The sequence below is a fragment of the Pinus tabuliformis genome, chromosome 6, assembly GCF_031772625.1.
Source record: "Pinus tabuliformis cultivar Carrire ecotype Pingquan chromosome 6, CPIR1, whole genome shotgun sequence".
Lineage (NCBI taxonomy): Eukaryota > Viridiplantae > Streptophyta > Pinopsida > Pinales > Pinaceae > Pinus > Pinus tabuliformis.
In genome coordinates, this window is record NC_142292.1 from 1,833,407,507 (window position 1) to 1,833,431,280 (window position 23,774).

At 38.8% G+C, this 23,774-nt stretch overlaps 1 protein-coding gene across 2 annotated transcripts in view; it reads left to right on the forward strand.

The window, feature by feature from the left end:
- Positions 1-23,774, forward strand: part of LOC149266326 (uncharacterized) — a 297,072-nt gene that overhangs the window by 65,817 nt on the left and 207,481 nt on the right. For both annotated transcript variants that reach the window (XM_089430322.1, XM_089430327.1), the window contains 2 exons: positions 3,524-3,708; positions 4,092-4,291. In XM_089430322.1, coding sequence (XP_089286448.1) covers positions 3,524-3,708; positions 4,092-4,291 — 385 coding nt within the window. The remainder of the gene's footprint in view (positions 1-3,523; positions 3,709-4,091; positions 4,292-23,774) is intronic.

Sequence of the window (23,774 nt, forward strand, 5' to 3'; positions counted from 1 at the left end):
AGCCTTCACCATTTTCCAAAAGATAAGTATATTCTTCTTTGTTTCACATTTCATGTTTGGTTTCCTCCTCACGTCGAGATTTGTTTGTAATGTATACTAATAACCTTTTCTTTATATTTTCCTTGGTAGGAGAGCTTGTAGAATTCATAGAGGTTGTGGAGGAAACTTCAAAGTAAATACTTGAATCATGAAAGAAGTTTTGTTGAAAAAGAATCCTTTCAAGATTTGATGTCCTACAAGGTTTGTTAAAGATCAATTCAAGGTCTGTCTTAGACTACAAGTTTTGTTACAAAGTTCTCTTCATAGAAAAGTTATGATAAATTCTCATTTGAAATTTTCTTTACATTACCGACATCTTTATGTCTAAGGTTTTGAATCATAGAGATTCTTGTTAGGGTGATTAATCATTGTATTGAATCTACCCTTGTTATACTATCTCTTGTCATTCTTGTGAAAGCCTAACCCTTAGGGTTCACTGTAAAACCCTAGCCTTTTGATGCTAAGGGTATACTAAGGTTGATTATGAAACCCTAGTCTTCTTAGGGTTTGTCTAGAACAATGATGAAATCCTATTCTTTTGAAGTTTAGAGTTTTGGTATTGTTATGGTAAAACCCTAGTCCTTTAGGGTTTATAGTTAATGTGTTGGTTATATAATGAAACCCTAGATTTTTAGGGTTTGGTGAATTAGGGTTTATGAACAAAACCCTTGCAATAATTATAGTAAGATCCTAGGAAAGAAATCCTAGGTGTATGTTCTTCCGCATGATTGAAACCCTAGTCTGGTCAAAATTGTTGTATATCTAACTTTGATGTATTGATGTTTGTGTCTTGGGTTTACTTAGGAGATATTGATGTGAAATGCATCTTAGATATGTATATGCGAGTATGCTAACTTGATTGTTGATACTCATGTTTCAGTTTGTGAAATCTAGGGTTTGTAACAAAACCCTAGTAGAGATTGATATTCTAGGACATGATGATATTATTATTGATATGATCTAGCTTTGATGATAAAATCTAGGGTTTGCAACAAACCCTAGTAGAGTTTGTCATGCAATTCTAAAAGCATATTGTTGAAACCTTAGATGTATAGTACAATTATTGGTTTAATATTTTGATTGAGTTATTGATATCTAAGGCTTTATGTCTCGAAGATGGAGTCTAGGGTTTATGACAAAACCCTAGCAAGATATTGAAGTATAATATGTAAAATGTAACCCTTGCTGAATATGAACCTAACTAGGTTTAGGTATTTGATGATTCCATTAATGATATGATTTTGATATAGTTAACTTCATGCTTCTATATATTTGTATTTGGTTGTACTTGCTATTAAAGTTTTGCAGGTACATAATCTTCAAGATGTTGAAGATGTTCGTAATTGAAGATCACAATAATGATAAGCATGATGAAGGATGCAATAAAGATGACCTTGATGACATGAGAAAAAATGAAGTATGTCCAATGTTGTTGTTCTCCCTAAGTTGAGAGGGAGCTTAGAAAAGGTACATCTCCCCAGTTGAGAGGGAGGGTGTATTATGATAGTTATAATGAGTACCTTGAAGAAAGAATGAAGCCGAAGAATGAATAAAAGAACTACGGATGGATGTTCGTGAAAAGGACTTGGGAAAAACTGAAGCTGTATTTGGTGCTACTGAAAAAGAGAAAGAAGAAGAAAGCTTCTGGCAAGTTGTATTTAGATAACTTGATGATGATATGAGTAGCATCAGAATGATTGAGGACCCCCAAGGTTTGTGTTTACTTGTATATATATACTTGAAAAGTTCATTACTGATTGGGGTTGTGATTATGTAGGATCTCTTCGTAAAAAGATTAAAGGTTTGAAGCATGGTTGGAGTGGTGGATATATATCTGATTTAGTTGATAAGGAGAGATGAAGCATCTTGTGGCAACAAGATGCTTCGGAGGACATTTGGTTGGCATATGGGTTGATGTCTAGATCCTGAAGTAGGGAGTGTGGCGTTGCTCATAGAGCTCTGACCTTGGATACGCACCTAGATCCTTGGGTTGGTGTTAGAGTGGAAGCCTGATGGTACCTACAGAGGCTAATGCTTGGAACACACCTTAGTCCCACTCGATTAGAGTAACCTGGTCAGGTATATAATTTGTAGCACTACGTGTGTTGTAACTCTTCACAGAGTATATCATTTTGAGATCTTCCATGTACCTCTATATATATATTTAATTATGAATACCTCCCTAGTTAAGAGGGAGTGTTGAAAAATGTAACTAGTCGTTCTTCATAATTGTATTTGAGTCATGATGTAATGTATTTGTCAAAAGAAAGAAAAAAAATGTTATAAAAAAAATTGGCTTATTAAAGCATGGGTTTCATGCTTAGGTCAATGGTTCTTAGGTCAAAGCCTCCATTGTAGGCTTCTAGGGTTTATGTCAAATGTCCTTGTCCATGTCATTATGTAATAGACCCTTCTTGGGCTTCTTGAGTCAAGAAATATTTTTTTGTTGTTGTATAAAATAAGTCATTTAGGCCTCCTCCACCAAGTCAGCCTCAAAGAAGGACAAGTTGGCCTCATCAAGGGAATTCGACCTCACACAAACACTATATAAAGACAACAATTCGACCTCATTTAGAGCATCAACTCAAGAAGTTCGATCTGCAATTGTTGGAGCCAGAAAAAGAGTGCGAAGTTCAAGGAAGAGGAAGAAAACCCTAGCGAAGAAGAAGGCAGGCTTTGTCAAACAAAAGGAAGTTGAATTTTCTCTCTCCTCTCACAATGTGGAGTTTCTGGGCCGAAATTCTGGAGTAGCTGGGGGTCGAAATTCTGGATTGTTGCTGGGCTGAAATTCTGGAGTAGCTGGACCGAAATTCTAGAATAGCTGGGCCAAAGTTTTGGAGTGTTGCTTCGCTGTAGCTACTGGACAAGAAGAAACTACTGAAGTTTGCTGAATCGTATTGGAAGGCTGACTTGGTGGAGGAGGAAGGTCTTTTGGTCAGGTCTAAGGTCTTGGTCTATCTCAATTTGATTAGTGGAAGAGTTTGACTGGGTTTTCCCCTAGAGGGGATTTTAGCCCTGGCTGAGTACCTACATCTAGTGTCTTTGATCTTCATGTTGTGTTTTGATAATTGCTTGATGAAACTAAGATAAAAGAAGAACATAAAGAGAAGATAATAAAACTACAAGAATATCACAAGTAATTATCAACATAAGAAAATCATTCTGCCTTTCTGATTTTCTAACAGAATTTGAATTTTGAACCTCTTACCATATATGCAAATGATTTCCTAGAATGTTTGGTTTATGAAGAAGGTTGAATTCCTTAAAAGGTCTCTTTCCTGTGCATTGTATTAATGCTTTGTCTTTTATATATGGTATTATCCCAAATGTGATTTATTATTTTGACTGGCCATTTTGCATCCGAAGTTTGGCTACTAGTCGACAATGATATTGAAATAAAATAAAATTAGATTAAATTGTTTTTTGATGATTTCTTTTCTTATTCAAACATTGAAACTCAAACATGCTTTCCATTGTTGTACAGTTATCCAAATCCTTCACCATTTACATATGAGCGCCGCCTTTTTGTTCCATTTGAATATGCATTACAACCACCACCTTGTTACAAGCCCGAAAATATAGCACAGAGTAAGCCTGAATTGCCAGATGGAGTAGATGCGTTGGAGCACTATGAAGGACCGCAGATCTTTGCAATTCCTGGCAATCATGGTTGGTAAAATCTAACTCATATAGTTTTTAGAAAGTTTTTGTGCATCATCAATGATAAGTTTGACGGCTCTTTTACCATGCGATTTATTTATGAATGCTCTTTTTCATGATACGTCAGATTCTTTAATTTTTTTTCTTAAGTTTCAACTTTGCGTTTGGTTTTTGTTATACTTCAGCAAAGATAAATGGCTAGCATTGTTGGATATAACTTACATTGTAATTCAGACTCAGAAAAACCATACTGAGCAATCTTTCGTATTTATATGATAATTGTTGAATCAGTCAAATAGTTTGCATTCTATTTTCTTTCACATGCATAATGTTCAGGCATGTTGACATCTTTTTATTTCTGTTCTGTCTAACTTCGCTTCTTGACTCTGCAGATTGGTTTGACGGACTTGATACATTCATGAGATATATCTGTCACAAAAGCTGGCTGGGTGGTTGGCTTCTTCCCCAACAGAAGAGTTATTTTGCACTCAAACTTCCACATGGATGGTGGATATTTGGCTTTGATCAAGCTCTACATGAGGACATTGATATTTTCCAGTTCAAGTTTTTCTCTGAGTTGGTCAAAACACAGGTAGTTGTTTAAAGGAAAGCTTTTCTTTGCATCCGTTTTGCAAGGATATGTTTTGACCATTAGATGCTTATTTGACATGATGATCACGACACTCATTTAACTATCATTGTTTATTTATATCTTTCCCACTAAAGCAGCTCTAATGTAATCCTAGACTCTGGAATCATTCATACATCATATAGAATGATAAAACCAGCATCAGGTTTTCTAACCAGTGCCCTGTTCACCTCGGTTGTCCTCAGCCATTAGTGAGTTAGATGATTCTACACTGTTGATCGAGACTTAATCTTTATTGTCATTATCATTGAGAGATTAGGTTGATCAAGAATTTATCATCAGTGGTTGTTTGATTCGGTCAAAAATTCAAATTATAAAGGGAAGGCTGGGTGAAGAGAATGACACATTGAGTGATTGAGTCACAAAGGACAATGACTCGAGGAGATTTCAATGAGTGTGATAAAGGACTTTGATTGGGTGATTAGGTCCAGGAAAGACAGCAAGAGAAATATGCAGCAGGGGAACCATCCCAAATGCATGTTGTACAGGACAGTCGAGCAGCAGATTGTGGGTTGTACAATGGGTTGTACGCATAGCCATACTGTAGGTCAAACAGGCGCATGGGTTCATACAGCTGGCCAGCAGTTTGGAGGGGTGATTCAGGGAAATTTTTAAGGGCCATACAGGTCGTACAAGTGCCCAGAAAATTCTGAAATTTTTGCTATAGCTTGTAATTGTTTTAAGTGGGCCATTTTTCCAGTAAGGGAACCCTTGTAAGCTTTGATATTATTTTAATGAGAAGCTAATTTGAAGGGAAAATTATTTCTGTGTGCATGCGTGGAAATTGGTTTGATTTGCTTCCACTATAATTGCATTTTGCCAGTTAAAAATCCCAGTGGGTGCATTTTATTCAGTAAGCTAAATTTAAAATTTATTTTTAGCAAGGAATTTACCACGAAGTAATTCACCTATTTATTGGGGTTAGAAAAATTAACATGGTATCACAGCATGCACTTTGAAGAGGAAACCGATTTTCAAGATCACAACAACAGATTTATTAAACCAGCAGTAAATCTTGTGGTGCTTGAAGGACTAAGCACAAATCCATGGTAGTTTGTTGAGATCTGAAAAATGGCAGCAGCAAGTCTCAAGTTCGAAGATAGATTGGATGGAGCATCCAACTTCCTGTTGTGGAAAGCAAGGGTTACTTTGCTTTTGAAGGAAAATGACCTCGGGGAAATAGTTCACCAAGTACTGATAGATCCACAACAATTAGCTGCTTATGAGAAGAAGGAGATCAGAGTTCAGCGGGTGATCTTGGATGTAGTGAAGGATCATTTGATTCCTCACTTGTTTGAGAAACATTTGGCTAGAGATATGTTCAATGCTCTTGCGTGTCTTTTCCAAAGCAACAACATGAATAGGAATATGATATTGAGAAATAAAGTTAAATCTTTTCAGATGTACAGATATGACAATGTTACCAATGACTTCATGAGGATCACTTAGATGCATGATCAACTTGCAACAGTAAGGGAAAAAGTGACTGATGCAAAGGTAGTTAGAATGACATTGAATGGTTTCTCAAAGCCTTGGGAACCATTTGTCAGGTTTATCTATGTTTGGGAGAAACTTCCACTTTTGTGAGGCTTTGGGATGATTGTTTTCAGGAAGAGACTCGAGAGAAGTCCAAAGCCAATAGGCATGGAGGAGAAGGGAACTAGGTCCTTGTCATTCAAGCGGAAGGGACAAGGAAAGAGTTCTAGCAAGAAGGGTAAAAGTGAAGGGTCAACTTCACAATTGGGGAAGAAGAAGGACTTGGGCAAGATCAAGTGCTTCATATGCCACATGAATTGACATTATGCATCTCAGTGTTTAGAGAAGAAGGGTAAGGGAAAATCACAATAGGTAGTAGGATCAAAAAAAGCTCAGATAAGTTTGTTGCGATGTTTGAAATGACTTTTGACTAGTTTCCTGCCGTTCTACCATCATAATCACTAGGAGTGCATGGTACTTGGAGAACAATGTATCTCGTTGCATGACAAAAACATAGGAGATACTTAGCAGTTTGATGGAGGATTTAGATATTCAAGTGGAGCTTGTCAATGCTTCTAAGTGTGTAGTGAGGTGGGTGGGAACACTTTTTTTCCAACTCGAGTTAGGTGGTTCGTTGGAAGCTAAGGATGTGTAACATGTACCAGGACTTAGGAAGAATCTACTCATTGTCTCAACTATGGAGGACAAGGGTTTTGTTGTTATGTTTCGGAAAGGGCAAGTACTCATTTGTTTTGAGGGATCTAGCCCTTACACAATATAGGTCATTGAGGTTAGAGAGGGAAATCTATACATGTTACAAGGTAGGCTAGTTCAAGCCTTGGTGCATAATAGTGACAAACAATATGAGTTATGGCACAAGAGGATGGGACACCTGCACTACAGGGCATTATCGATTCCGAGGGAGATTGGAATTGGTCTTCCAAATTTCAACATTGAGCAACAACGAGTGTGCACTTGGAAAGAATGCCAAGGTTGCTTTCCCAAGCAGCGAGCACTAGTCCAAGGGGATCTTGGATCTAGTTCATTCAGATGTGTGTGGATTGATGTCAATGACATCAATATAGGGAGTCTTATACTATGTGAATTTCATTGCTGACCTTTTCAGGAAAAGCTTGAACTTGTTTATGAAGACCAATGATGAGGTTTTCAGTAGGTTTTGAGTTTGAGGATCTTGTGCAAAACTAGACTGAAAGGAAGATCAAGGTATTTAGGATCGAGAATGGGTGTGAATACACATCCAATGACTTCAAGGGTTTCTGCAAGGAGGCAGGGATCAAGAGGGAGTTGACAGTGTCATACAACCCACAACAGAATGGGGTTGTGGAGAGAAAGAATTGATCCATGATTGGAGTTGTTAGGGATATGTTTCATGAATAGGCTTTGCCCATGTTTCTTTGGGTAGAGGCATGTAATTAGACAATGTATATTTAGTACATGAGTCCAAACAAAATCTTGAGAGACAGAACTCTAGAGGAAGAATTCTCTAGGGTGAAGCCAGGGATAAGGCATTTTTGCATCTTTGGTTTCCAATATACATCCATGTGCTTATGAAGAAGAGGACAAAGCTGGGGTCCTCAGGTGAGAAGGGTATAATTTTGTGGTACAACGAGACTTCAAAAGCATACATGATCTTCATTCCAACATAGAGGAAGAGAGTGGTGAGTCAAGATGTGAAGTCTGAGGAGAACTTGGCATCTAGGAAGTCTCATGAGCCCCTACCAGTGGGAGAGTACAAGGGGGAGGCTTCGAAGGGTGAACAACACTTAAAGTCTTCTAGTTCATGGAGTCTATCTTTAGGTAGGGAGGAGTCAATAACTCCTTCTAGTTTTGTCAAGAGACCTCAATGGTTCACATAGTCATTGGGGGATGCTTAGGAGCATTTTTAGGCTGGTAGGAGTTTATTCAGGGAGAGAAGGCCTCCAAGGAAGTTTCCTAACTATATGGCATTAATGAGTAGCATTATTGATTTTGAGCCTTGTATATTTGAGGAAGAAACAAATCAATAGGTATGATGGGATGCCATGGTGGAGGAATCCAACTCCATCATAGAATCATGTATGGGACATAGTCCTGAGATTGGAGGGGAAGTCAGTGGTGAGTTCCAGGTGGATTTTCAAAGTCAAACACGCTGCAGGCTATAGCGTTGAGAAGTTCAAGGCGAGAGAGTTATCCCAGAGGGAGGGAGAGAACTATGAGTAGACATTTTCTCCACTTGTCAAATATACCTTCATTTGAGTTGTCATATCCATTACCTCAATCATGAGGTGGTGGATACAATAGATGGATATGAAGACAACATTCCTCAATGGGATCATTAAGGAGGAAGTGTACGTAGAACGACCTTAGGTCTTTGAGGTACATGGTAGGGAGTCTCATGCGTGCTGGCTTAAAAAGGCCTTATATAGACTCAAGTAGGCACTGAGGGCATGGTATTCCAAGATTGATGGTTACTTGCCGAGCATGGGATTTAATAAGAGTGAAGTAGATTCTAACTTGTACTTCATACTTGTTTGTACTGATTTGTTTGGTAAACTTGACTCAAGGAAAGAGTCAAAGTTGACTCAGTTAAACAATGGTGGTTTTGGGCACATGGTTTTGTGTACACATTGTTTTGTGTCTGTGGAATTCATGTAATGAATCCTTTAAAAGGCTAGGTGAAGACTATCATAATAGACGGGGGGATGTAAGCAGTGAAGGCTCACTTGGCTGAGTTTCGGCCAAGGGATTTGATGGAATTTCATTAGCTATGTTTTTCCTGAGAGTTTGGTTTTCCCTAGGGTAAATACAATGTGCATATTATGTTTATGTTTTATGATTGTTGCTAGTGGGTTTAATGTTCCTCTCAGTAAATCTATTTCTCTCCAGTTAATTTTAACATTTGGTATCAAAGCCGAGTGTTGGCTTTAGAGGGACACCTTTGTTGTCGAGGGTTTATTTGGCTTGGTCGATGTGAGAGATTGAAGGTTTCGCTGCATAGAGAGATGACATAGAGTGCTTCTGAAAATTGGAGTGATGCAACCAAAGTTGCTGAGACCAAGTGCATGGGCGGTGAAGGCTGAAGCAACATACATAGAGGTAGAGGCAGCAACCTTAGGGTTGATTTGTAGGAACTCGTTTATTGTCGTTAAAATGGTAAAGAGCGGCGCACATAGGAGGATATGCCAGACAAGGCACTTAAGGAGTGTCAAAGGATTGAATCTATTAAGAGAGAAGGTTGACTGGGTTTGATCAGCGAGCATGAGATAGTGCCTCACAAAGAGGAAATGTGTCTCCACAAGGAGCACGATTTCAAATTTGTGAGCATGAAGTTGTGATGGGTGTCAAAGATAAAATTGGAGCTCCACGAGGAGCTAGTGTGGCATGAGCTCGAATTGGGAGGCTGAGCAAGCTGCTTGCAAGGAAAATCCATAGATTAGGTTTGTGATGTGGTGTGAGATAGTTAGAAACCCTATAATGTAAAATTTTAATAGTTCTATTCTTTGAAAGCTATAGAAGCAATCACAACATTATTCCATCATGTATGGCCAAACCTATTGGCTAAAGAAGCGGTAGTTATGGTAGAAGGAAAGATGGATTTGGGTTTTGTGAATGGACTAGAAGGGCAACAAAGAAAGTCCTTGACTAGACTTAGTATGCTGGGGTTTAAATAGAAGCACCTGTCATAGGTGGTCTCCATTGTCTTCTTTTTGTTTGATGGCATAGATGTGGAGGCCGACGAGAATTGCCTATTCACAACGTTAAAGAAGACAATGAGGTTGAACATAAATCCTAGGGATTTGAGGTAGAGAATTGTCCAAAGCTTCATAGAGACTTGTGACACAGTTGAATCTTCTAATAAGGAGAGCATGAAGAGCGCAAGTGTTCCATGGTATAGTCATCGGGTAGAGCATTGGGTAATTCAAAAAGAAAATGCCGGATGTATGCGCAATGTAGGAGATGACCATGGTGTGTGGGTCCACATGGTGAATAACATTGTGTGGATGTCATATTATAAAGATGCTGATGCAAGAAATACAACGGATGGTGAAAGCATGCAAATGGAAGACAAGGATGCTAGAATCCTTAGTAAAATTGTTGGTGGAAGTCAAGGATTTGATTAGAGGCCACGTAGAGGACGGAATCATAGAAGCCATGTGTTGGTTAAGCTATGACGATGATGGATCAAATGGAGTCAAGTCATAGAGGTATTGATGGATAATCTCATTGTTGTTAAAGTTAGCTCAGGCAGGTGAAATCCACAACGAGGATGCATGCAAAGTGTTTGACAGAATGCATGAATGAAATGATTTATTATGGATTCACAAAATGTGGTTGTACATGGTTAAGGAGAGCATCAAGTGTGCTGAATTCAGAGGATCACCATATAAGGGGCATCAACAATTTTATATCTATATATCTATATATATATATATATATAATGGAGTCAAATTTTCAAAATGCATGTAAATGGGCATACTACTGTAAGACCTAATAAGGCATGCATACCCCTAGGAAATTGACGGTAAAGTCTAGTGTTATAGCTAGGTGATAGGTTGGGCATGTCGATACACTGGGTATAAACTTTGAGGCAATAAGGGCTAGAGTGAGTAGTGCTAACTCACTTGGCCAATTAGGCCGGATTTGGTCAAGGGAAACCCCAGGTCAAGGTTTAAAGGGGGATTGTTAGGTAAACTTGACTTGGGGAAAATTTCAAAGTTGATTGAGTCAAACAATGGTGGTTTTGGGTTCATGGTTTTGTGTACCCATGTTTTTTTGCTCATGGAATTCATGTAATGAAGGCTTTAAAAGGTTAGCTGAAAACTCTATTGTAATAGGCCAAGGGATGTGAGGAGTGAAGGCTCGCTTGGCTGGGTTTTCGCCAAGGGATCTAATGGAATTCCGTTCACTGTGTTTTTCCCTTGAGTTGGGGTTTTCCCAGCGTAAACATTGTGTGCATATTGTGTTTATGTTTTATGATTGTTGTTGATTGGTTTAATGTTCCTCTTAGTAAATCTATTTCTCTCTTGTTAATTTATAAATGATCTAGTTATCTTGGTGTTGTACATAGATGACTTGTTTCTTATTGGTGTGGAAAAACTCATAGTAGGGTGCAAAGTTGATTTGATTGTAGAGTTCGAGATGAAGGACATTTGCTTGATGCATTAATTCTTGGGGTTAAAGGTGTGGCAGAGGTTGGGATAAGTCTTCCTTGGTCAAGGGACGTATGTAATAGGGATCTTGAGGAGATTCATGATGTAGGACTGTACGCATGGCTATGCCTATGATCACCATTCTGAAGAAGATTTTGTCTTCAGATTCAAGGTTGGTGGATCCCATGTTATATGGACAAATATTAGGTTCTTTGATGTATTTGGTCAACAATAGGCTAGATATATGTTGTACTATGAACACTTTGTGCTAGTTCATGGTGGAGCCAAGGCAAGTTCATTGGGTAGTAGCGAAGCATGTGCCTAGGTACTTGAGAGATATAATGGAGTATGGTCTAAGGTATCTTAGAGGAGATGGAATGAGGCTATAGGGACATACAAACTTAGATTGGAAGGGAGCACGTTAGATAGGAAAAACACCTTTGGGTGCTGCTTTGGCCTTGGATCAATGATGATATCATTGTTTAATAGGAAGTAGACTTTAGTAGCGCTTAGTTCAGTTGAGGCAGTGTATATTGTAGTGAGTATGGCGAGTTGTGAAGCCATTTGGCTTCACAAATTGCTTATAGGGTTATTTGGTCAAGAGGTGGGTTCGATAGTGATCTAATGTGATAATCAAACTTGTATCAAACTCTCTGAGCATCCAATGTTCCATTACAGGTCCAAGCATATTCATTAGAGATAGTGTTACAAACATAATAATAAGCATAAATAATAATAAATTGATTGATTAATTAAATGAAAAGTCAAGGGACACGTACCCTTTCACCTATGACCAATGAATGCTACAAGTAAACCATCACAAGGGTTGTGTAATATCATCATTCATATTCATTCTTATCAATCAATATATTTTATCTACCATCTTTAACATAAATAGGGTTTGTTTATTAGATTGGTATTAGAGTCGTGTTGCTCTGTATAGGTCGGACTATCAAGTGTTGTCAAATCCAAATCTACTATTATCGTTATTCCCCGCCGCCGCTATTATTGTCGTATCGTTCCTGTCTACTATGTTTTTTGCGCTACAACTCTCATAGTAGCACAAAGCTAGTAGCATAGAGTTGTAGCTCTACTATCTTTGCGCTACTATCTCCACAAATGAGTAGGTTGCAAACATTTTGACCAAACACTTGGTTAAAGGGATGTTTGTATTTTGCTGGCACACGTTTGGAGTGGTGCAAAATACCTTCCTTGCTAAGAGGGACTATTGATGTTTGTAGCTTGAACATGGTCATCTGCACAGGTCTAAGTGTCAAGACGTGTGGAAGTCATCCAAGGTCTTTTACCTTAGTAATTCACTTTAATGAAATGAAATATTAAAGTGGAATTCTTTTTATTAAAATGTGTTTAATATCTAATGAAATGTAATTTTTTACATCATTGAATTAGATGAATCTAGATTGTTGATCAAGACTTAATCTCTATTGTCATTCACATTGAGAGATTAGGGTTATGGGGACTTAGTCATGAATGGTTTTTGATTTGGCCAAAAATTCAGATTATATAGGCAAGGCTAGGTGAAGAGAAAGACACATTGAGTGATTGAAACTCAAGGACAGTGACACAAGGAGATCTCATCAAGGGTGACGAAGGACTTTCGTTGGGTGATTAGGTCTAGGAAAGACAACAAGAGAAATTTGTAGTAGAGGACCCAGTGCACATGCAGGTCATTAAGTATAGTCAACCAATTGTTTGTGGGGCATATGACAGGTTGTATGTGCGCTGTACTAGAGGTTGAGAAAGCTATGCAGGTTCATACAACATGGCAATAGTTCAAGGTGGTGATTTAGGGAAATTTTGGAGGGCCATATAGGTCGTATAAGTGCACATAAAGTTCTAAATTTTTTGATATAGCTTGTATTTGTTTTCAATGGGGCATCTTCCCAGTAAGGGAGCTCTTGTAAGCTTTGATATTATTTTATTGAGAAGCTGATTTGAAGAGAAAAATATTTCTGTGTTTGGAAATTGGTTTCATTTGTTTTCGCTATAATTTCATTTTGCCAGTTAAAAATCGTAGTGGGTGCATTTTATTTAGTAAGCTAAATTTAAAATTTATTTTTAGTAATTTTACCAATTTACTAGGGTTAGAAAAATTAACATGGTTTGAGATGCACTGGCACATGAGGGATAGTCCTTGATGGATATGCAAAATTGAGATAGCTTGCTTAGTGGATGCTTGACCTTTGATGGTTGTTGGCTTAGTGTTCTTCTCTTAGGTGTTGGAGTTTTCTTGATAGTGTAGTGGATGCCTTTCATTGGGGCTCGATGAAAGGTCCACTTGCTTGGGAAGCACCCTACATGGGATGAGGAGTGTTCAGTAGCTTGGAAGAGGACATCAGAGCCTAGTTGGCATCATAGTTATCAAAATTGGACTAGTCATTTAATCGGTTGACACCAAAAACCTGAATCAGAATGGAAAAAGAAAACAATTGGACCAAAAAGCTGATTGACCAAAGAATACATGAAATATTTAAATTTGAATAAAGGCATACATGTTCACTTGCATCCATGTGAATCCAAACCATTATACGCAAATAGGCAAAGTATTTTATGTATATGGAAAACAAGGGTTCATATAGCCATAATAGCACCGAGTCCAATGAGGTTGGAACCACTCTCAAACATCTCGAAACAATTATGGTAATGTTAGAAGTTTGGGCTAGAGCATTTATAACGTACCCAAAATATTCATCTCTTAATGGTATATGAGCAATTTTATAGTAACAAGATAGAAAATGAAAGACAAACTAGAATACCAAATTTTACTTCAAGAATTTAATATTTTCGTTAATTTTTCCTTTCACTTTTATTATTTCATTTTCTTTTCTTGATTTTTAGTGGTTCGCTAGTTGTGGCAATATGGAGCTAGTATTGTTTTTCCTCTTTTTAAATTGACTTTTCGTGGTCCCTACCTATGGTGCTATGACATCGTAGAGAGTTGGCTAATTTAGTAGCTTTAGGCCAGTTCAGTAAAGAATTGTCCATTTTCAGTTCGGAATCCTAAATTGGATCGATACAACCTCATAATTGGTCGTATTGGTTGGTTTTGTTGGTTCTAGTCTAGTTTTGATTACATGGTTGGCATGTGGTAGCTTGGATTCCTATTTGGATGATTGAAGATGGCTCATGGATACCCAGGGCATTGATAGTATTCTCATAGGGGAAATTGTTGAAATATGTAACTAGGTACGACCTTCATAATGATATATGTAATTGTGATTTTATGTATTTAATGAAAAGAGAAAAATAAATTTATTATTTGTATTCTTGAAGCATGGGTTTCATGCTCAAGGGAAATTTATTTTTAGGTCAAGCACCCATTGAGTACTTCTAGGTTTGTCATAAAGTCAATTGAGTCATTGTCATGTATTGAAGATCCATTTGGGCATGTTATATATTGTAAAGAAAAATTTATTGAGTCAAAATAGAGTCAAAAGACCCTCCAAGACCTCGTCATGGCACAAAGATCAAGTCGGCTTACATGAAGGGACAATTCGACCTCAAGATAGCAATTTGTACCCCCCACAAGCCTATAAATAAGAAGGAATTCGACCTCATTTGCTCACTCACTCAAGCAAGTTCGATCTCCACAAGATAGAAGCTTGAAAAGGCCGAAGGAGGAGAAGAAGAACAAGTTCGAAGTTTTGGGTCTCTCTCTCTTTCTCGCTCTCTCTCTCTCTCTCTCTCTCTCTCTCTCTCTCTCTTTTGTTAGGGTTTCTACAGTTACTGGGCAAGACGAAATTCTGAAGCTGCATCGAAGCTGTGAAGTTGCATCGAAGCTGTATCAAAGCTGTGAAGCTGCAAGGTTGAAACCCTGAAGTTACTTCTATGTCGAAGCTGTGAAGCTACTTCTAAGTCGAAGTTGTGAAGTTGCTAGGTCAAAGAGGCTGAAGCTGCATCAAGGTCAAAGTTGCAGAAATTGTTGTTGGGGTCGAAGTTGCTAGAAGGTTGAAGTTTGTTGCTGGACGCTGTGGAAGGAAAGCTCATCAAGAAGGAAGGATGACTTGGTCTTGGAGGGTCTTGGTTGAGGGTCATAGGTCTTGGAATTTGTTAATTGAAGTTCTATAAAAAGAGAAGAATTTTGGTGGGTTTTCCTCATAGTTGGAGAGGTTTTGGGCTTGGCTGATCGCTTATATTTTGTGTCCTATTGTCTCATTGTTCTTTATGATTTATTAGCTGTTTGATGACAGACAACACTAATAATAATAAAGGAAAGAAGAAGTTAATCAAGTAAAGTAAAAATACATCACAAGCAGTTATCAAAGTAAGAGAAATCACCTACACTTGTTGCCCCCTAGATTTCTCAACTTGTTATCAGAGCTAAGGTGACTACATCAAGGAAGGGCAGCACAAAGAAGGATACTGAAGGGCTGAAGTATGAAGAAATCATCTTGGAAACATCAAGAGCACAATCATCAAGAAGAGAAAGGAATCTAATACCCAACAAAGGAAGAATAAAGAAGAGTGAAGCATTTTCTGATTTGTTTTGGCTAATTCTCCTCCACACGTGCGAAGGTTAGGGCATGATTTGTAGCAGTGAAAGTCGAAAATTGCAATCACTCAAAGGAGCCAAATTTTGGGTCAAAGAAGGACTATTTATCAAGCCGAATTGTCAAGAGGAGTCAAGGTCAAGAAAAGTCAAAAAGAGGCAAATCTATCCATATTCCAGGCACACGTGTGACCTAGGGTTTCTGCAGAAAAGGCCGAAATCGCAGACCTCCAACAATCCAAAATTCTAAAGAAGGGCCAAAAATTTGAGGTTGTGAAACAAGTCTGACTAGCGTTAACTTGAAGAAAGAAAAGCAGGAAAAAATGTTGTCATCATCAAGGAATCAATGTGATCTCCTTGTGATCCAAGGATCACTTTTGAAGTAAGACATCTTCACTAAGAAGACATCTTCTATTATCTACATCATCATCAAAATCAAGAAGGCATCGAGTTGACGATTTCATCATCTAGATGTATCTTCACTTGAAAAATAAGTATCTGTATATCTATATTTATCCATCAAGATGACTTCATTTTGCAAGGAAAGCAACAAATTGGTTGGGTCGTCAAAATCATCCCGCATGGAAGAAGAGGATAGATTTGATCCTTATAGAAAATGAAGTCATTGGTCATGTTAAGGGTTTAATTGTCGAACCACCGAAAGAAGAAGCTCAAGCTCTACAAGATGAAGATATCAAAAGAAGAAGGAATAGACTCATACTTTAAGAGGGTGTTAGAAATAAGAAGACCAACTCTAAGAGTTGGGAGAAATAATATCTGACAAGCAAACGACACTACCAGAGGAATGTGGCAACTTCACATCAAGCATCTATGGAAGAAGGATGCTACTTCATTCAATGAACTATGGTCATTGTGCAAAATTAAAGAAATCAGGCCGAAGGCAAAAATTAATGTAGGATCAAGCAAGCAAGCTCAAGCTTTTTCTACCACGGCAAGAAGAAAAAGGGAAGTTTGGGAAGCTTGTTCCTCAGAAAAAGCAGAAGAATATGTCAAAGGTTCAATGATATGGTTGTCATGAATATGGGCACTACAAGAGAGATTGTCCAAAGCTCAAGAAGGACAACAACAAGGGAAGAAGCCCATATCATTGAAGAACTGGAAGAATCTGAAAAGAAGAAATTCAAGGAGGAAGCAAAAGATCTCTACTATGATTGAGATATTCTTCCTCACCTAGTCCTTTTCAAGTTTTTTGTTGTAAAGTATAACTATCATGGTAGGAATCATTAGAAGCATGATAGGATGCATCATGTTAGGAGATGGCATCATAGAAGCATACAATTGAAAGCAAGAGCTCGTGACATCATCATAAAGAAGCATGAAAGATAGCTGAAATAGAAGTCTATGGCTGTCACCTATAGAAGGATGTAGCTCTTGGTAACCTCATTAGAAGCATAAGTAGTACTTATGGGAAAAAGAAAGTCATCTAGTATAGAGCTCATTATACATCATTCAAAAGGAGCATTTGCAGGATGAGGATGATCAAGATCCTCCATTGGAATCTTCATTGGAAGGTTCACCTTCTGGAAGAAGCAAGTGTCTCGCCGAGAATTCCAACTTGTATGGGATTCATGGGATGATGGTATGATGTCAAAAGAAGTGAAGTAGGTCAAGGGATTGAATTTATTTCAATCAAGGAAGCTGCCAAAGGAAGTCTAGATGACCAAAAGAAAGAGATGAGGTATGTATGCTTGTACTTGATAAAATAGAGTCATGTCATATGGTTGCAGATATCATGAATGAGTGCTCTACCTCAAGAGCATGATCAAAAGAAAGGATCTCCTCCTGTGAAAGGATGCATGAAGGCATGGTTCACACATTGACTAGATGAAATCAACATAATATGTCCTCATATGAAATATGAGGTGGTTGACAAAGTCGAAAGAGCTATGATTGGAAGTTCCTGGGAGGAAATGTGTGAATTAAGAAAGGGAGAAAAATGCAACTATGGAGAAGGCAATCAACATTCAATGGCTAGAAGATTTGACTATGATATCTCCATGGGAAATGAAGATCCTGATAAAGTCTGAAAAAGAAAGAGACCCCTGACGTTGTATATCTTTTTGGAGATGTGTCAATATATATGCAGGACGCTGATGCAAACAAGGAGATGTCATGATAAAAAATCATCACAAAGGTACTTTTGATTTGATGTTCATTTTCTATTTTTGAACAATATCAAGAGGGAACATGGTCAAGTCCCTGATTAAGAGGGAGCATCGGTACATTCCTTTTATAGGAATGGGTACATTCCTTCACTGGAATGGGCATATCCTCCCTAATTGAGAGGGAGAGATAGACACATCATTCTTGTCTTCACCTGGGAATATAGAATGGTGGATTGGGTAAGCATCTTGCATCCGATACTCTTTGAGGATGTAGTAGGGCATCCATGATAAGAGTAGTCGTAGAGGACCGATATTCTTTGAGCATTGGGAATCCAAGATAAGAATAGTCCTTGTGGAACATACTCTGAGAGAACTCGGTTAGGGTATGTTCCGAGAGAGATTAGGATGAGGGTTTCTTTAAATCATTGGTCTCGCAAGCATTGTGCTTTGATCTTGTGGTGAGATAGAGGTTTTAGTCAAGGCCTTGCTATGTGACAATGCTGGATGATATCATGCTATATAGATAGGTTACCAATCTGACTCTTTTTATGAGAATTCTTAGATTGAGAATGTCCAAGTACCTTGTATGGATTATGAATATCTTCCTAGTTAAGAGGGAGTGTTGAAATATGTAACTAGGTTCGGTCTTCATAATGGCATATGTAATTGTGATTTTATGTATTTAATGAAAAGAGAAAAATAAATTTATTATTTGTATTCTTGAGGCATGGGTTTCATGCTCAAGGAAAATTTATTTTTAGGTCAAGCACCCATTGAGTGCTTCTAGGTTTGTCATAAAGTCAATTGAGTCATTTTCATGTATTGAAGACCCATTTGGGCATGTTACATATTGTAAAGAAAAATTTATTGAGTCAAAATAGAGTCAAAAGACCCTCCAAGACCTCGTCATGGCACAAAGATCAAGTCGGCCTACATGAAGGGACAAGTCGGCCTCAAGATAGCAATTTGTACCCCTCACAAGCCTATAAATAAGAAGGAATTCGACCTCATTTGCACACTCACTCAAGCAAGTTCGATCTCCACAAGATAGAAGCTGGAAAAGGATGAAGAAGGAGAAGAAGAACAAGTTCGAAGTTTTGGGCCTCTCTCTCTCTCTTTTGTTAGGGTTTCTACAGTTACTGGGCAAGACGTGTTGATTTGGGGTAGCATCGGATGTGCTCTAGGCCTCAAATTTTGTAGGGAGGCTTGGGCACATGTATTCCAAAGAACCCAAAAAGCGTTTTGGGAAATTCCACCCAGAGATGATTTTATTAAAATAATTAATATTTTTAATGGAGTTCCTAAGTCTAAACTTAGGAAAATTAAAATATTAATGGGTATTAATCTAATTGTGGGTGTAACTTCTAGAAGAAGACGAAGATCAAGCCAAAACGATCTGAGCCTTTGATTAGGAGTTAATCTAGGCCGTTGGTTGTCCAACAGAAAGATATAAGAAGGGGCTTGAGGGTCATTTGGAAAACACACCAAGAGAGATCAAGAAATCGATTTTCTGAAGTGAGAAGTTCTTAGGAGGAAAATTCGATTGAGGAGATCTCTTGCAGTTGAGGGGCAGGGATAGCTTTCGGAGAGAGATTTTCTCAGCCGGAGAATCATCAACAGAGAGAGGCAAAGGGTGATCCAGTAGCCCAGACGGAGAGGTTGATGCAGGGCTAGCAGGGCCACGTAGAGGCAACGTAGAGGGTGAGAGAGAAAGTCGAAAATTTAGTAGCAGAGTCAAATTCATTAGCTAGAAGCTGGGGTGTGAGACTGGGAGGCTGAGAGTAGTGACTCTGGGCTGCAGATCGATTCCCCAGCTGGGTGACGCAGTGCCTAGGAGAGTTGACGCTGGGACAATGTAGAGGCAATGCAGGGCCTACCAGGGGCACCTCATCCAGTGACCGGATCAACCAGGACTTTTTCTCAGTGATTGTGTGAGGTAATCTCACAAAGCTTCTGCCAGTATTTCTCTCTTTGTAACTGAATAACCCTGTGAGGTATTCAAAAATGTATTCAGATTTTGCTACTGCTTAATAATAATGAACCCTCAGAACTGCTGCATCGGTTTTCTCGCATTGGGTTTTTCCGGGGACATTTGTCCAAATATAACGTTGTCCTATGTATTTGTATTTCCTTGCTCAGTTTCTATGTTTCAGAATCATATTTAATTTGGTGTAGGCTGCTTCAGTAATTTGCTTCAATATTTCAAGAAGAAATCTGAAATAAGTTTGTAATGTAATTTACAATCTAGGTGAAGTAGATTCAACTGGTTGTAGTAGGATTCCTGAGATTGTTAGATCTAGGAATTTTCACAAGACGAAATTCTGAAGCTGCATCGAAACTGTGAAGATACATCGAAGCTGTGAAGCTGCATCGAAGCTGTATTGAAGCTGTGAAGCTACAAGGTCAAAGCTGCAAGGTTGAAGCTATGAAGCTACTTCTAGGTCAAAGTTGTGAAGTTGCTGCTAGGTCGAAGTTGTGAAGCTGCTAGGTCGAAGTAGCTGAAGCTACATCAAGGTCGAAGTTGCCGAAATTGTTATTGGGGTCGAAGTTGTTGGAAGGTTTAAGTTTGTTGCTGGAAGTTATGGAAGGAAAGCTCGTCAAGAAGGAAGGATGACTTGGCCTTGGAGGGTCTTGGTCAAGGGTCACAGGTCTTGGAATTCGTCAAGTATAGTTTTATAAGAAGAGAAGAATTTTGATGGGTTTTCCTCTTAGTTGGAGAGTTTTTGGGCCTGGCTGATCGCCTATATCTTGTGTCCTATTATCTCATTGTTCTTTATGATTTGGTAGCTATTTGATGATAAAGAACACTAACAATAGTAAACCAAAGAAGAAGTTAATCAAGCAAAGTAAAAATACATCACAAGTAGTTATCAAAGTATGAGAAATCACCTACACTTGTTGCCTCCTAGATTTCTCAATGGAAATTGACCTAGTGGGGTACATTGCTTAGGAGGATTGATGGATTTTGTGGAGGTGTGTGATGGAGGGATGTGGACTTGCGTTGCATGGAAACATCACCTTGGAACATGGCACTTGATTGGGAGTTAATCTAGGCCGTTGGTTGTCCAATAGAAAGATATAATAAGGGGCTTGAGGGTCATTTGGAAAACACACCAAGAGATCAAGAGATCGAATTTTTGAAGTGAGAAGTTCTCAAGAGGAAGTTTTGATTGAGGGTATTTCTTGTAGTTAAGGGGTAAGGATAGCATCTGGAGAGACAGAGATTTTCTCAGCTGGAGAATCATCAGTAGAGAGAGGCAGAGAATGATCCAGCAACGCAGACGCAGAGGCTGATCTAGGGCCACAAAGGGCCACGTAGAGGCAGCACAAAGGGTGAGAGAGTTTGAGATTTCGCTGGGCAGAGTCAGTTTCAGAAGTCGAGCGTTGGGGTGTGAGATCGGGAGGCTGAGAGCAGAGACTCTGGGTAGCGAATCAATTAGCAGATTGGGTGACGCAGTGCCTAGAGAGGTTGACGCAAGGATTGCGTGAGGATTGCGCAGAGGCAACGTAGGGCTTGCCAGAGGCACTTCATCCAATATCCGGATCAGTCGAGATTTTCTCAGTGATTGTGTGAGGTAATCTCACAAAGCTTTCTGCCAATATTTCTCTCTCTGTAACTGAATAACCTGAGAGGTATTCCGAGATGTATTCAGAATTTGCCACTACTTAATAATAATAGACCCTCAGATCTGCTGCACCTATTTTCCTAGATTGGGTTTTTCCGGGGACATTTGTCCAAAAATAACGATGTCTATTGTGTTGTATTTTCTTTCTTGCTGAGTCTCTTGTTTCCACATAATATTTAATTAAGTGAAGGCTGCAGTGTATGTATTACGATATTTTCCGTAGGAAACTGCAAATAATTTGTTTTAAGGAATTTAACAAATAAGAGTAATATCATCAGTTGCTATAGTAGGGATTCCGGTTGAGGAATTTTCACATGGTACCAGAGCTGCAGGTGAAGCAAGAAGAGCAAAGCCGGTAGATCTAGTGCTGAGCAAAAGAGGGAGCTCGTAAAAGTTGTGGGAGGCAACAGTTCGAAACCCCCAGAGAGCTAACGCAGTTCCAAGCCGGGAGTGCAGATTTTCGAGGCAGTCTCTCTTCGAGTGAGCCAACGGAGAGAAGGACTTCCAGTTCAAATTTTTTGCAGGGGCAGAGGGAGCAGCATTGAAGCCTTAGCGTGAGAGAGCTGGTGGGACACGGATTTTTAGTAGGTTCTTTGCTGGTTTGGAAAACGTTAGAAGAGAATCACCTTGAGGGAACTTTTCCTCAGTAAACTTCCCTCCGAGAATTTCATTTTCTCATTGGCTGAGCAACAACAGTGAGAAATAGAGAGGTGATTTTCGACATTTTTGGCAGATATGGCAACCAATGGCTTGAGTGATCAGGACAGGTTGGACAGAGCATCCAACTACGTCATTTGGAAGGCTAGAATGTCTTTCCTTCTAGATGAGCATGCCCTCAAGACGTACGTCGACAGTGTGGTGGCTGAACCTATGGATGCAGATTCGCTGAAAAAGTACAAGGCTGAGATGGCAAAGGCCAAGAGGATGATCCTCGATGGAGTCAAGGATCATGTAGTGTGTCACGTTACTAGTAGAGCAACTACTAAGGAGATGTGGGATGCCTTGGCTATGTTATATCAGGGATCTTCCGAGCAGCGGAAGATGTACTTGGAACAAAAGCTGAGATCTGCTCAGATGCAGAAGGGTGAGTGTGTGGATCCATTCCTCACTAAGCTGAAGGAAACCTTTGATGAGTTGTCTCCTATGGGGTATACACCTCAGGTTTCAGAGTTAGTTAGACTGGCCCTCAATTCTGTCTAAGATGAGTGGCAAGTATTTGTCCAGAGTATCCTCGGCAGAGCAACATTGCCTAATTGGGATGAGATGTGGGCAGCTTTGAAACAAGAGGAGTTGAGGAGAGACGTGGTCAAGGCCAAACTTGACGTAAGTAGCAACAACAGTGGATCAAAGCCCAAGGAGGAGGAGGATAATGCAACGCTTGCATCGAAGGGATAGCAGGAGCAGCGACGACGTAAGAAGGACGTCTTGAAGGTGAAGTGTTTCAGATGTGGCGAGATGGGTCACTATGCATCTCAGTGTCCTCTCAGGAAGAAGGAAAAGAATGAGAAACACGATCCATGTTGAAATTTGGTACCGGAGGACAGGTGGTTCCCTTAGGCTTTGATCTTTGGCCTAGGGAAAAGTGTCCAAAAGAATTTAATTTTTCTCCTAAAGTGATTTTATAATTTTATAAAGTTAAATCTAATTTAAAAGTGACTTTAAGTGATAAAGTTATTAAGTCTAATTTTAAAGTGACTTTTATAAAGTCAATGAAAAATTAGAAAGGAAAAGTGACTTTTATAAAGTCAATAAAAAATTAGAAAGGAAAAGTGACTTTGGAAATAAATGACTAAGTGGGTCTTTATTAAAGTGGGGTGAATTAAAAAATAGAAAGTGAGATTTAAATGAGCATTTAATCTCAGCCATTGATCTAAATCTATTTCAGCCATTAGATTTAGAGATCACCCAAAAGTCACTTGGATCACCCAAAAGTCACTTGGAGTTATATTAAAGGAGGAAAAGGAGGAAAAGGTCATTCATTCTTTCATGAGCAGATTGGGAGAAGGAGAGCAAGAGAGCAAGAGAGATTTCTGAGCAGGGAGGAGAAGGAGACAGCAGCTTGGCACACATTCCAAGGCAGCAGTTGAGCAGATTTGTACAGCTGATTCAGCACATAGTGAAAGGCAAATTTTTGCACAAAAATCGAGGAGCAGTTTGCTGATTTTTCTGCACACAAAACGGAGGCCGTACAACATTTATTGCTGTCCTGTTTGCTGTAATTTCCAGATTGCCGTGAGGCACGGGAAAGGAGATAAGTTGTAAATTTGCTTGCTGATTTTTTTGCTGAATAATTCTCACTGTAAAAAGGCAATTTTCAGAAATAAAGAAGAGCTCTCAAACTGGTTTTCCCCAAGAGTTGTAGGGGGTTTTTCCAGGGTCAAGTTGACCAAAAATATCAGTGTTTTAATATGTTCTAATGGCTGTTTTTGATTGCTGATTTTTAATTCTGCAATTTCCAGCATTCTGAAAAATTTCCAGAATTTATGTTTTCAGCAATATTTATTTTTTTCAGTCTGTTAAATGTATGGTTATGGGAAT